Source organism: Thamnophis elegans, chromosome 6 (genome assembly GCF_009769535.1).
Source record: "Thamnophis elegans isolate rThaEle1 chromosome 6, rThaEle1.pri, whole genome shotgun sequence".
Classification (NCBI taxonomy): Eukaryota; Metazoa; Chordata; class Lepidosauria; order Squamata; family Colubridae; genus Thamnophis; species Thamnophis elegans.
In genome coordinates, this window is record NC_045546.1 from 64,515,191 (window position 1) to 64,528,164 (window position 12,974).

At 44.0% G+C, this 12,974-nt stretch overlaps 1 protein-coding gene across 1 annotated transcript in view; it reads left to right on the top strand.

Annotated features, from left to right (window-relative positions):
- The window catches only part of DMD (dystrophin), a 1,161,901-nt gene that overhangs the window by 267,783 nt on the left and 881,144 nt on the right, over window positions 1-12,974 (top strand). Inside the window, 1 exon segment of the mRNA XM_032219839.1 lies at window positions 5,522-5,702. Coding sequence (XP_032075730.1) covers window positions 5,522-5,702 — 181 coding nt within the window.

Genomic DNA, 12,974 nt, shown 5'->3' on the forward strand with positions numbered 1-12,974 from the left:
AACAACTTCTTCCTTCCATACTGCAGTTTTCTCGACAAAGCATCCACCGACAAGTTCTTCCCTGCAGGGATGTGTTTAAGTTTGAATTGGAACCTTTGGAAGTATTGTGCCCAGCGAACTTGTTTGGGGGATAATCTTCGATGGGTGTGGATAGCTTCGAGGTTTTTATGATCAGTCCAGACATCGAACGGCATATCCCCCCTTCCAGGAGATATTTCCAGGTGAGCATGCTCCACCTAATTGCCAACGCCTCTTTCTCCCAAATGGCCCACCTCCTTTCAGTAGTGGTGAGTTTCTTGGAGACGTACGTGGACAGCAAGAGGTGGCCTTCTTTATTCTTTTGCAGTAGCACTGCAGCTATTGCTACATCACTGGCATCCTTTGGATTATGAATGGTCGCTTGGGATTGTGGTGTTGCAGTATGGGCTCTTGAGCAAAGAGCTGTTTTAATTTCTCAAAGGCTTTTTGACAGTCCATTGTCAACTTTAGGGGTTGGTTTGCTTTTGGATTTGTTGGGGAAGGCCCCGTTTTTAATAGCTCAGTCAATGGGAGGGCAATTTCCACAAAAGTCGGAATGAACTGCCTGTAGAAATTGGCAAATCCAAGGGGGCTTAATAGTTATCTGTGAGTACTTGAAGGTTTCCAGTCCAACAAGCTTTCACTTTTCTTGGATCTATTTCTATCCACTCGTTGGAGATGCAATAACCCAAGTAATCTAGTGAGGTCTTGTGGAACTCACACTTCGATAACTTTGCGTATAGCTTGGCGGCTATAAGTTTTTCCAGGACTTGTTGTACCAGTTTCACATGTTCTTCCAACGTTTTAGAGAAGATCAAAATGTCATCAAGATAAAGGAGCACTCTGTGGTACAGGTGCTCATGTAGCACCTCATTTATGTACTGCATGAAGACTATGGGTGCTCCTTGTAGCCCAAATGGCATGACTTAGTACTGAAAACTGCCAAGGGGGATGTTAAAAATGGTCCTCTACTCATCTCCCTCTCTGATCTGAATGCAGTAATATGCCTCTCTCAAGTTCAGTTTAGTGAAGATTTTGCCTTTAGCCAAGTGGTTCAACATAGTGGTTCTTTCATGAGGGGAAGGGGATAAGTGCTCTTTTTGCATATCGTATTCAAGGCTCGCAGATCAATACAGAGATGAACTCCGCCATCTTTCTTTTCTCTGAAGAGCATGGTGGCTGCTACTTTCGACTTCGCTAGTTCAATAAATCCCTGTTTCAAATTGATGTCAATTTAGTTCCTCAATTCAACCATCTCTTTGGGAGTCATGGAGTACATTTTTGGCTTTGGTAATGTAGCCCCCTGTTTGAAGTTTATTGCGCAATCTGTGAGCTGGTGGGGGAGAGATAGTTGCAATCTTCCTCACTGAACACCCCCCCCCCAAGTCCCAGTAGTCTTTTGGTACTTATTGGATCCCTGGGGGCTTTGTGTCTGCTGCAGGTGTTGCAGGTTCGGACGGTCTGGGCTGTTGGGTTCAATCGTTTCTGGGTGACCTTTTGGCTCCACCAGTGGTAATGGCCCAAAGCTGATAATCAGTTTTCTAATACCGTACTCCCACTTTATTGTAGGTGCCCACTTGTCTAGCCACACAAGCCCCAAGATAATTGATTCCTGCATTCTTGGAGCCATGATGAATCTGAGGAACTCATAGTGGCGGCCTATCATTAACTTTACCAACTCAGTAATTTTCGTGGCTGCCCTTCCCCAATCAGTGTTTCATCTACTTGCTCAAACTGAATGGGATGTTTTAAGGGTCTTGTGCATATGCCTAGCTGCTCCACATTCAATATGTTGGTTAAGCATTGGGTGCAGCCAGTGTCCATAATTGCCTCAACTTCCCCATCCACTCCTGTTTCAGGCACTTGGAGGTTGCATTTTATCATAAATGGCCAGATGGGTGCAATCATCATTGGGTCATCTTCAGCATTTTCCTCCTCCCCATTGGTTGGGCTTTTCACCACCTTAGGTTGGGGGTCCACCTCCTGAGGTTGTTGGCCCAGATGACTCTTTTGTGGTGGCTTCTAGGGCCTTCTCTTTACCACGCTGGTGGTTGGTGTGCACATTTGTGATATTGGGGCTGGAGCTGAGCACTCTAACACTCTGTGGCTGAATTGATAGCAACGGTGGCATTTTATTGCCTCCCTGAAGGATGGAACCCAGTTGTATCTCTAAACTTAGGAACCACCTCATCACATTGTTCCACTATCCATCCTGCAGCTTCCCCCTCATTCATCCCTTCTCCCATTGTTGAGAACTCTTGTCTGTAGGAAGGTGGGGTAAGAACCTGTAGGGGCATTGCAGGTGAGACTGGACTCAGTGGGGGGGTGTCAATCCCTGGGTTGGCCACTGCCCAGTTATCTGCCATGGTGCCATCTGCTGAGGGAGAGCAGGTGCCCATTGGCATCTCTCCCATCCATGACCTGGGGTTGATTCACAGGTTGCAGCTCAAACATTGATGGCTGACTAGGGAGAGATATGGCCCAAGGCTCTTTCTGCTGGCTGGTTTCATTTTCCCATGTTGATGGCTAAGGAGGTGCCCACTGGCATCTCTTCCATCAATGACTTGGGAAGAAAGCCCAACCTGGTGGTGCTTGATTCACAGGCTGCAGTCCCAACATTGGGGGCTGACTAGTGAGATATGCTGGCCAAATCCCTTCCTGCTGGCTCAGCTCATTTATCGCTGTATGGAAGGAGTAATTATCTCCACTCCAGTATATTTCTGAGCCTTTGCTGGGGAATTGGGAGGGGGAGTTTCCACTCATGTTTGGCTGCACAAATTGATCTGGGAGACTCCAATCATCTTGCCATGTGTGTGTAGAATTAGCCTTTCCATCCCCCTCCTGCATGTTCCCACACAAATTCCTTTGCACTTTGAAAGAATTTCAGAGAAGCAATTCATCATAAGCTTCTTTTCTCAAAAGACTCTATCTTACTTCTTCGCTGATATTTTACACTGACCGGGTCAGGTCAGTGTTGGGAGTCAGCACCCCTCGCCAGCATCCCGTGCTGGGGTTGCTGATGATTTATTTTAATGGGAAATTCAGGTTAATGTCAGCGTTCCACATATCATCCAGAATTAAATCAGAGTTCAAGGCAGAGCTTTCCTCAAAGTTCCAATTTATTGAGAGACATGTTGGTACATCTGTGGGAAACCTGAATCTGAAAGCTTCCTGGGTTTTCCACCCAGTTGAAGGTTCAAGACCTTGCCCCCACACCCACAAGTTCATCACATGGTCCAATCTTCCACTGCCACGCTGGCAATTCCACCCATCCACTTCCAGTCAGGTGCAGAGGTGCAATGACCTTGGGCTTCTAGAAAGGAATGTTTTATTTTGACAACAACAATCTACTCCTTACTATTCCCCCTCCCAATTTCCCACTAATGAAACAGTATAGTAAAATAAGAGAGAGTGTGGCAGGCCAAAGATCCTAAAAGGAATATGACTAGAGGCCTGACAAAGAGAAGGAAATATAGAGGGGAGGAATCAAAGCTGGAAGAAAGACTTTTCTGCTTCCTTTACTCGTTTTAAAGAATTCCAGCAATTAAAAGTAAGAATTAACTTAAAGGAATGTTCATAAAATAGAAGGCCATCTTCTAAATTAATTCAAGAAGCACCACAAGATCTAGAAGAAAATCTGGTCTGTCTTAACACTGATATCAACAACATAAGTGATAAATTAATCTCAAGTAAAATAAAGAATTCAATAATTGCAGATGACAGATCTGTAATTGTCTTCAATTGAGAAGTTTATAGACAGAACTGAACAAGTTGGAAGCTGGAATACAATTCATGGAAACAGAAACTTTGCATGGTTGTGGGATGTGTACTCTGAAGAGATGAGAGCTGGGTCAGAGATTCAGGTCTGGGCAGGTCCCATTAGAGGAGCCAGATGAATAGTGTTTTTTCTGTACAATATATTAGGACATAATTTACAGAAACCCATACTGAATCAATCATTGCTCAAGTCAAGAAGGATCACACTAGGTATTAAAGTCCCTAATACCTAGTGCTATAGCAAGTGTCCTCAACCCCAGGCCATGGGCTATTGGGAACTGGCCCATGAAAGCAGTGGGTGAGCGTGTTAGCTTGTGAAGCTACATTTGTGCATATGCATGCATGACCCCCCCCCCCCACACACACACACTGTTGCTGCCAGTCTGCAATTCCAGAAAGATTGGGGACTTAGGACTATTGGGGGAAAAAGCTGCAAATATACAAAGATCAAAAACAAAGAAATAATGATCTTTTATTACCAACCAAATCCAACAAGAATCGTGTTACAATGAGCTCTGGGGCTTAGATCATTTGAGATTAGTACTCCTAGGTCCTTGACAGAGTGAAGGTTGTCTACGAGGTTGTATCCGCCCAGCTTGTATTTAGTGTTCTGATTTTTGTTGCCAATGTGTAGGACAGCACATTATCTAACAAATGCTCTGTGTGTCAGAATGGTCACACAATTGGCAACTCCAAATCTCATCTGATCTCATCGGCTGCGGCCGCACCCTTTCCCCTTTCCGCCTCTCCTCTGACAAGCTTCAGACATTACTGCCAAGGGGAGCCGAAGCCCTTTGGCCTCCCCCTCCCCTCCCACTGGGCCTTTGCTGTCTGTGGTGGGGCACCACCTGCACCATCCCTTGACTGCCTCCCCCCGCCCTTAAGCCAGCCTACCCCTGGCCAGCCCAGCGGAGCTCCAGAGGAGGCGGAGGCGGGGCATCTCCTCAGGCCGGCCGCGTGCACTCTCCACCCCCCCTCACAGTGAGCCAGCTATGGCCTTGCCAAGGCGGCTCTGATGGGGCAGTGTCAGCAGTGTCAGCAGTGTCAGCCTGAGGTGCAGCCCGGCCCCTGGGTGCCCCATGAGGCGGCACACCGAGGACTTCTCCTCCTGCGACATCCTGGGTGTCTAACTCTCCCGGGCCACCGATTTGGAGGAGCCTGAGCACAGCTCCTCCGAGGAGATGCTCAACAACTTCCACGAGGCTGACAGCCCCGGCGCTGTCTCCCCCAACCAACTTCGCCCAGCTCAGCAGCCCCGAGTCCTGACCAATGGCAGCACCTGCCTGCCACCCCACTACGCCCAGACTGGACCACAGCAATGCATGGCCGGGTACAGCTAGTTCTATTATAAATAAGTAATATATACCTTTACCTATGTGTGCAGTCTATTACCTATCATTAATGAATTCTAAGAAAATTCATGTAAGAATAGCATTCCAATTATAAAAGAGCACTTCAATTATCTAATGTATAATGAAAGAACTACATGGATTTCGAAGCCCAATATACAAGCGTATATCCAGTTTTGCAACTGATCAGTATTAGAAGTTAATATAAGTAATGTACCTATATAAAACAAATATTGACTACAGTATTGCTATTAAATAAAAATCATACAAATTTATGATTGAAATGGCAGCTTGAATAGCAGAATTGTCTTCTTAAAGACAATTTATTTCTCCAATATTACCATACTGACATTCCTTTTAAAATTACTTTTTGGCAGGATGAAGTGGTCCGCTTTTCAAGCATTCAACCTCAGATAGAAAAACTGAAGGTACAAGGCAAAGCACTAAAACAGAACCAGCAGTGCCCAGTGTTTTTGGAAGCAGATCTTGTTGCCTTTAGTAATCATTTCGCTCAAGTGTACAATGATTTGAAAGCTAGAGAAAAGCAGCTACAAACAAGTAAGTGCTGATACTAATTATTGTCAACAAATAGCTCAGAACCAAAATGAGTTTGGAAGGTCATTTATATATTTAGCTATGTAACAAAAAATCAATGGTCCTGCAGCTAATCATAACTTTTACTCATTTTTCTATCTTCTTCTCATTTTTCTTCTGTACAAGTGCAGTATATATGCAAAACAAAATATAATTTTTGTTTATTTGGAATTGATTTGGGCTTTGATTCAAAAATGCTGATTGTACATCACCTACAGAAATTGGTTATCAAATTTAATGATAAGTAGAACTAGGGCTCTATTATGTCATAATGTATTTATGCATTATACAATGTTTATTGTAAAGAATAAACCAGCATCAAACTTACTTTACTTCAAAATGCCAGTTATTAGAGTCACCTAAAGTCGAGGGGACACAGTGGCTCATTGGCTAAGATGCTGAGCTTGTCAATCAGAAAGGTTGGCAGTTCGGTGGTTCGAATCCCTACCACCGCATATCGGAGTGAGATCCAGTTACTTGTCCCAGCTTCTGCCAACCTAGCAGTTCGAAAACAGATAAAAATGCAAGTAGAAAAATAGGGACCACCTTTGGTGGGAAGGTAACAGCATTCCATGTGTCTTCGGCATTTAGCCATGCCAGCCACATGACCACAGAGATGTCTTTGGACAGTGCTGGCTCTTCGGCTTTGAAACGGTGAAGAACACCTCACCCTAGATTCGGGAACGACTAGCAGGGATGTTTGCAACTTGTGGTCCTTTGCTGTGGCTCCCTGTCAGGTGATCCCACCACTGACTGCCCCTGCCCCTTGCCCTTCCCTCCCAGTCACTCCTTGCCTGGTCTGAGAAGTTAAAGGCAATGGCAGGGGCTGGGGCTGGGGATGATTCTCTGGAGCTTCTTCTGGTTCTTGTTGGTGCTGGGCATGCCTTGGCCATTTGGAAAGACATGCAACCTGCTCTCCGCCCCAAGATGCTGGCCCAACCCAGCCACAATTGATGCGGGCTTTGCTAACATTAGGGCTGGTGTGCTGGGAATGGGATCTGGGATGATGGGATGACAGAAAGGGGATGGGCCCACAACGCCCAGCACAGATTTAAAACTTGTACAGGGGACTTTTGCCACCCAGAAGACGTTTTTCAATGAAAGCAGGCAGTGGCACAGCTCCACTGGAAGAGTAAAGACGTTCAAGTTCAAGGCAGTGGGAAAAGGGGGCTGGCCCTGGGGGTCAGGCTCAAAGAAAGCCAGTGCCCTTGCCAATGACATTCACCAATCAGCCAGTCACCCGCTCTCTGTCTCTGTCTCTGTCTCTGTCTCTGTCTCTGTCTCTGTCTCTGTCTCTGTCTCTGTCTCTGTCTCTGTCTCTGTCTCTCTCTCTCTCTCTCTCTCTCTCTCTCTCTCTCTCTCTCTCTCTCTCTCTGTGTGTGTGTGTGTGTGTGTGTGTGTGTGTGTGTGTGTGTGTCTTCTCTCTCTCTCAGAAAGCCGAGGCTGGGCCAACCTGGCAAGTTCTCCTTGGGGCTCTTTGCTACTCCTTTTCTTTCTTCTTGGCAACTTTTTGGAAATCCAGGCTGACTGAGCATGAGCTGTGGTGGAGGCTTTTCTTCGGGTGAGCCTCTCCCTCCTTCTTCTCTTGCAACCACAGCCAGCCAGAGAGAGACAGAGAGAGAGGGAGAGGAAGAGAGAGAGGCATAGAGAGACACAGAGATGCAGAGAGAAGGGGGAAAGATGGAGAGAAAGAGACAGAGAGATACAGAGAAAGAGATAGATAGATAGATAGATAGATAGATAGATAGATAGATAGATGATAGATAGATAGATAGATAGATAGATAGATAGATAGATGATAGATATAGATAGATAGATAGATAGATAGATAGATAGATAGATAGATAGATAGATAGATAGATACAAAGAAAGAAGGGAGAAGAAGGGGGAAGAGTGACACAGAGAGAGATCCTATATAATCCTCATAGGCATTCTTAGAAATAAAAACAATGGCTGCCAACTTGTCATGTAAAGATAAATGTTGGATAAAAATAAACTTGAATTTCTATATAATGAAACTTTTTGCTTTCCAAGTTGACTAAATAACTGTAGCTGGGATTTTAAGTATTACATTGCAAAAGAAGTTAATGATTATTTTTGCTTGGACTCAATACAATCTGTCAGCAGTGCTTCTAAAATGTTAATTAGCAGAGAGATAAGATTGAACAATATGATTCTGTATGCTTCTTGTGTTGCTTAAAATTGATTTGTGGGAATTTAGTAATAATAATATTAAAATTATTAATTCTGACCATACTATGACATTATTTTGAGGGGGTTTGGTTATGCTTTTTAAATTGAATTAAATTGGTTGTTTTTAGTTTGCATTTACTTTTTAAAGAACATAACTTGTATTTCAGTGATTTGGTTTTAAATGAATATATTTCAATTATTATTTGTGCTGTTTATTAAAGTGTATTTTAAAAGTGTAGTTATGTGTTTGTGTGTATACACACACATACATATACACAGATTTTTTCAAAAAAATCCTTCTTACCCCTATGAGCAGTGGTGGGTTTCAAAAATTTTTGGAACCTCTTCTGTACGTGTGGCCTGCTTTGTGGGAGTGGCTTGCTGCCCATGTGACTGGGTGGGAGTGGCTTGCCACCCATGTGACCGGGTGGGAGTGGCTTGCCGCCCAGGTGACTGGGTGGGAGTGGCTTGCCTCCCATGTGACCGGGTAGGAGTGGCTTGCCAGCCATGTGACCAGGTGGGAGTGGCCAAGACAATGTCACTGAATTCTTTGCCCCATGGATAAACTTCAGTAAGATTAAAATAAGTACACAAAATAATAAAAAAGCTACTTACAGAAGGAAGATGACTGTCCTTGCCAGTCTTCAGTATCACTGACTCCAATGACTGGCCTGCACAAAGAAGAGACACAGAAATGAACTCTTCCATTGCATGCACTGCATTAGGATGAAACCAGCACACAAAACAATAAAGACAGCTACTTACAGAGGGAAGATTACTGCCTTGCCAGTCTTCTGCACAACACCTCCTCACCACCTGCACAAAGAAGAAACACAGAAAGGAGGATTTTAATTGCATGCACTGTATTAGGATGAAACAAGCACACAAAATAATAGAAAAGTAAGATTACTGTCCTTTTCTCCGTCTTCTGCACCACCACCTCACCACCTTGCTCCAATAACCTGCCCAAAGAAGAGATATAGAAAGGAAGACTTTAATCGCATGCACTGCATTAGGATGAAACAAGCACACAAAATAATAGAAAAGGAAGATTACTGTCCTTTTCTCCGTCTTCTGCACCACCATCTCACCACCTTGCGCCAATAACCTGCACAAAGAAGAGACACAGAAAGGAGGAGTTTAATCGCATGCATTGCATTAGGATGAAACCAGCACACAAAACAATAAAGACAGCTATTTACAGAGGGAAGAATACTGCCTTGCCGATCTTCTGCACACCACCATCTCACCACCTTGCTCCAATAACCTACACAAAGAAGAGACACAGAAAGGAGGACTTTAATCACTTGTACTAACTATATTAAGGATGAACCCAGAACATCCAGCAATAAAGACAGCTACTTACCGAGGGAAGATTACTGCCTTGCTGGTCTTCTGCACACCACCACCTTACCACCTTGCTCCTATAACCTGCACAAAGAAGAGACACAAAAAGGAGAACTTTAATTGCATACACTTATAGCTTACATAAGAATAACACAATGAAAGAGATACACTCAAGTACTTACTTGTGTTATTGGTTTTCTGGTTGTTGATATTTCCATATTGTTCTTAGGTTTCCAGACTCCTCAGTTGCAGCTTTCTTGGTCTTTATTCATTGATCATCAGCCATGTGGTGGGGTGCTCTGAGCCACTTTTTCACTGCATGAATTGGATCCCATCTCTCAACAGGCAGGCCAACAACATTTATCACCATCAGTTTACTTATGTTTGGAACAATTAGGCAGGTTCTTTGCTCTGAACATATGAGGTTCATTTTTTAGAACCCCCTTTCCGCCTCTGCTGAACTAACAGCAATTGTCCTGACAATATCTCTAGCTTTTCTGATATCGTCAGGAATTTTGTACTTGTTTGGATTTTTTAGCACATTTTCCAAAAAATCTCTGTAGTCGTTCAAATTAATTTCTTAATTAGAAATTTCACCTAATTCAAACAATGCTGCCTCTGCCTCAGCCCATGGAATGACTACATCTTCAATGTTCCAGTAATCTGGCTCCAAATATGTGATAAAGTGTAACTTGTTTGCGGCTGGCAATTGGCTACTTGTTTTTAGATGGTCACAATCCATCAGCCTTTTGTTCAAATTGGTGGTGATGCTTGACAGAATCTTGTCACGAGGAAGGGCAACAAATGTTGATTTGCAGCTAAATTGATGTTTTTGAAGGCGTGTTTTTAGCATTGCATCAATGTTGTTTTCATATGTGCCCTTTCTCTGTCCAAGCATTTCAAAAGCTTTGATTGTTCACAATACTTTTTGGCCTTGATGATATCTATGTCTCTCCCCTGCAGGGCATTTGACAGATGAGAAATCTCATTTAGAATATCTATCATGAGGGCCAAATCCTTCAAAAAATTTAGAATTTCAAAATGGGAAGCCATGCCTGGGAATCTTTCATTGTCCAGAAAAAAATGGATGTAGTGCTGGATAAGCACGCCACACAACCATGGTTGCCCTTCAGGCAACCCATCTTGGTTCCAAAACTCTGCCAATGTTCACAATTTCAATGTCCAATTGTTCAGAGATTTGGAAAAGGTCATTCTGGCTCTTGTAGGATTTGTGGAAGGTGGTGTGTATTTTATCAAGGAAGATCTTGAAGTGGTTGAATTGCTTTATTTCTCTTATTGCATCATCCAGCACAAGTTGGAGGCAGTGGTTCAAGCAGTGCCAGATTATGATGTTTGGGAAGTCTTGAGCTATTCTGGTGCTGACTCCAGATTTTCTTCCAAGCATAACGTTGGCACCATTGGAGCAGAAAGTGATTAAATTCTTCTGGAGATATTTGGTGGTAAACCCAACTTTACGCAAGCTTCCCATCGCTGCAGAACATATGGTTTCCGCATCTTGTTTCTCTGATTCCAAAAGCTCAACAAAAATGATTGCTGGGCATTCTGGATCCTCAACTCTAACAAAAACTATCAGCACTGCTTTCATTTAAAGTATTGAGGTTTCATCGATTATTAGGCACACCTTTAGATTCTTTGCAATAATCCTGGAAAACATGGTGGTTTGGATTTCATTTGCAATGAATTCAACTATTTTCACTGTGGATCTCTGTAAATGCAAGCCAACTCCCACATCCACTCCAACCATAGTTGGCAAATCTACCTGTGCTTCAATGTCTGAGAATGGATTACATCTTTGCGCCAGATCGTAAACAATAGAAAATATTTTTGAAAGTATTGGATAAATGTTTGTCAGTTGACTTATCTACGGATTTGGTTAAAGCATCCTGCTCCCGTTGCTTACTGTTCTCCAAGCAAATAAGGTGTGATTTTGATTGAAAATGTTCCTTTAATTTTTTTCTGAGCAATGCTTGTTCTGTCTCCTTAGTTTTCCCTGCTGGCACAACCTGGAAATGTTTCTACTCTCTAGAAACATGAATACCTTTCTCTAATGAGAACATGGGTTTTGCACAGTACTCACAACCTAACTTCTTGCCGGATACTGCCAGTCCATCATACTTGTCCTTGAAGTGTTGTATTGCTGCAAATTCCAGCAGTCAGGAAGTTGTGGAACTTCAGTGGAGGAGATGGACTTGCTGCTTTCTCCGACCTCAAGTGGTGGAAGTGGTTGTGTTGCTGCTGCTGTTGGTGTGGTGGTGGTGGTGGTGGTGGTGGTGTTGCTTGTTTTGCTGGTGCTTGTGGTGCTGGTGCTTGTGATGCTGGTGTTGGTGCTGGTGATTGTTGTGGATCAGCTGATTCCCCAGCTTTTGGTTTTTTGGAGAAGAAAGTGGTCATACTCTGTTGCCTCTTTTTCATTCTGTTAAATAATACTAACTACAAAAGAAATAAAACAATATTGGACTCAATTGTGGTTGTAAGCTGAGGACTACAGGTAACCGAAGGGACCTCTACTTTCACTCAACAATGTACAGTCTTTTCAGGAAGGATGTCCCCCAACAAACAGGAAAGATATAAACAAACAGGAAAGATATAGTCTTTCATCCAAGATGTTACATCAAGAATGAATGTCATAGGTAGATTCACAGAGCAATACAGATTTCTTTTTCTGAAATTTGGTTCTTAGTTAAAAAAAAACAGGAATATATGAATTAGGTTCAGTACTTAGGTTGGTCCAAGTAGCTATTCAATAGTTAGTGATTAGAAGCAATGGTAAAGCAAGATATGGATTTAAAACCAGAAATATTTTGTTGGCTATTTGAAAGGGAATACAAGACATATTTAATTTTACACATCTCATCCCAGAATGCATGGCAGAAACGTCCTGCTGGGAAGAACGGAGGCTACGGGAGGGGAAGAGGGGTCTACGGGTGCAGGGATGGGCCGGTGCATCCCGGTCATAGTTGGGAGAGGCAGGTTTGACGGGAGTTACAGGGCTAGCCATTACCGGGGAAGGAGGGTTCGCTACATCACAGCGATCCCTCCTTCCAGCCCTGTTAGCTCCACTCCAGGACCAGATGGCGAGAGATGTCAGGGCCCTGGTCTCAGGCTGCTGTTGCTAAATGCCAGGTCTTTAGTTCACAAAGCTCCCCTCATCAGGGATCTAATACTAGACGAGGGGGCAGACCTGGCATGTAATACTGAGACCTGGCTGGGCCATGAGGGAGGAGTCCCCCTCACTGAAATGTGCCCAGAAGGGTTTCGGGTGCTACATCAGCCGTGACACAGTGAAGGGGTGGGGGAGTGGCAGTCATCATCCGAGAGTCACTAGTAGGATCCCTGCTCCGGAGATTGTCGGGTGTGAGTCCCTTCTGGTGAAGTTGGACCTTGGGGGTCAAATGGGTTTGTTGCTAATGTACCTACTTCCCAACAGCGTTACAACAGCCCTGCCTGTGCTCCTCGAGTCAGTAGCCGAGCTGGCGGTTGAGTTCCCCAGGCTTATAGTGCTGGGGGATTTCAACCTGCCGTCGCTTGGTGAACGCTCTGATGGAGCACAGGAGTTCATGGCTTCCATGACAGCCATGGACTTGACCCAGGTAATTCAGGGTCAGACTCATTCAACGGGGCACACACTCGACCTCGTGTTTCTCTCGGAGCAGTGGAGACGTGATCTAGATTTGA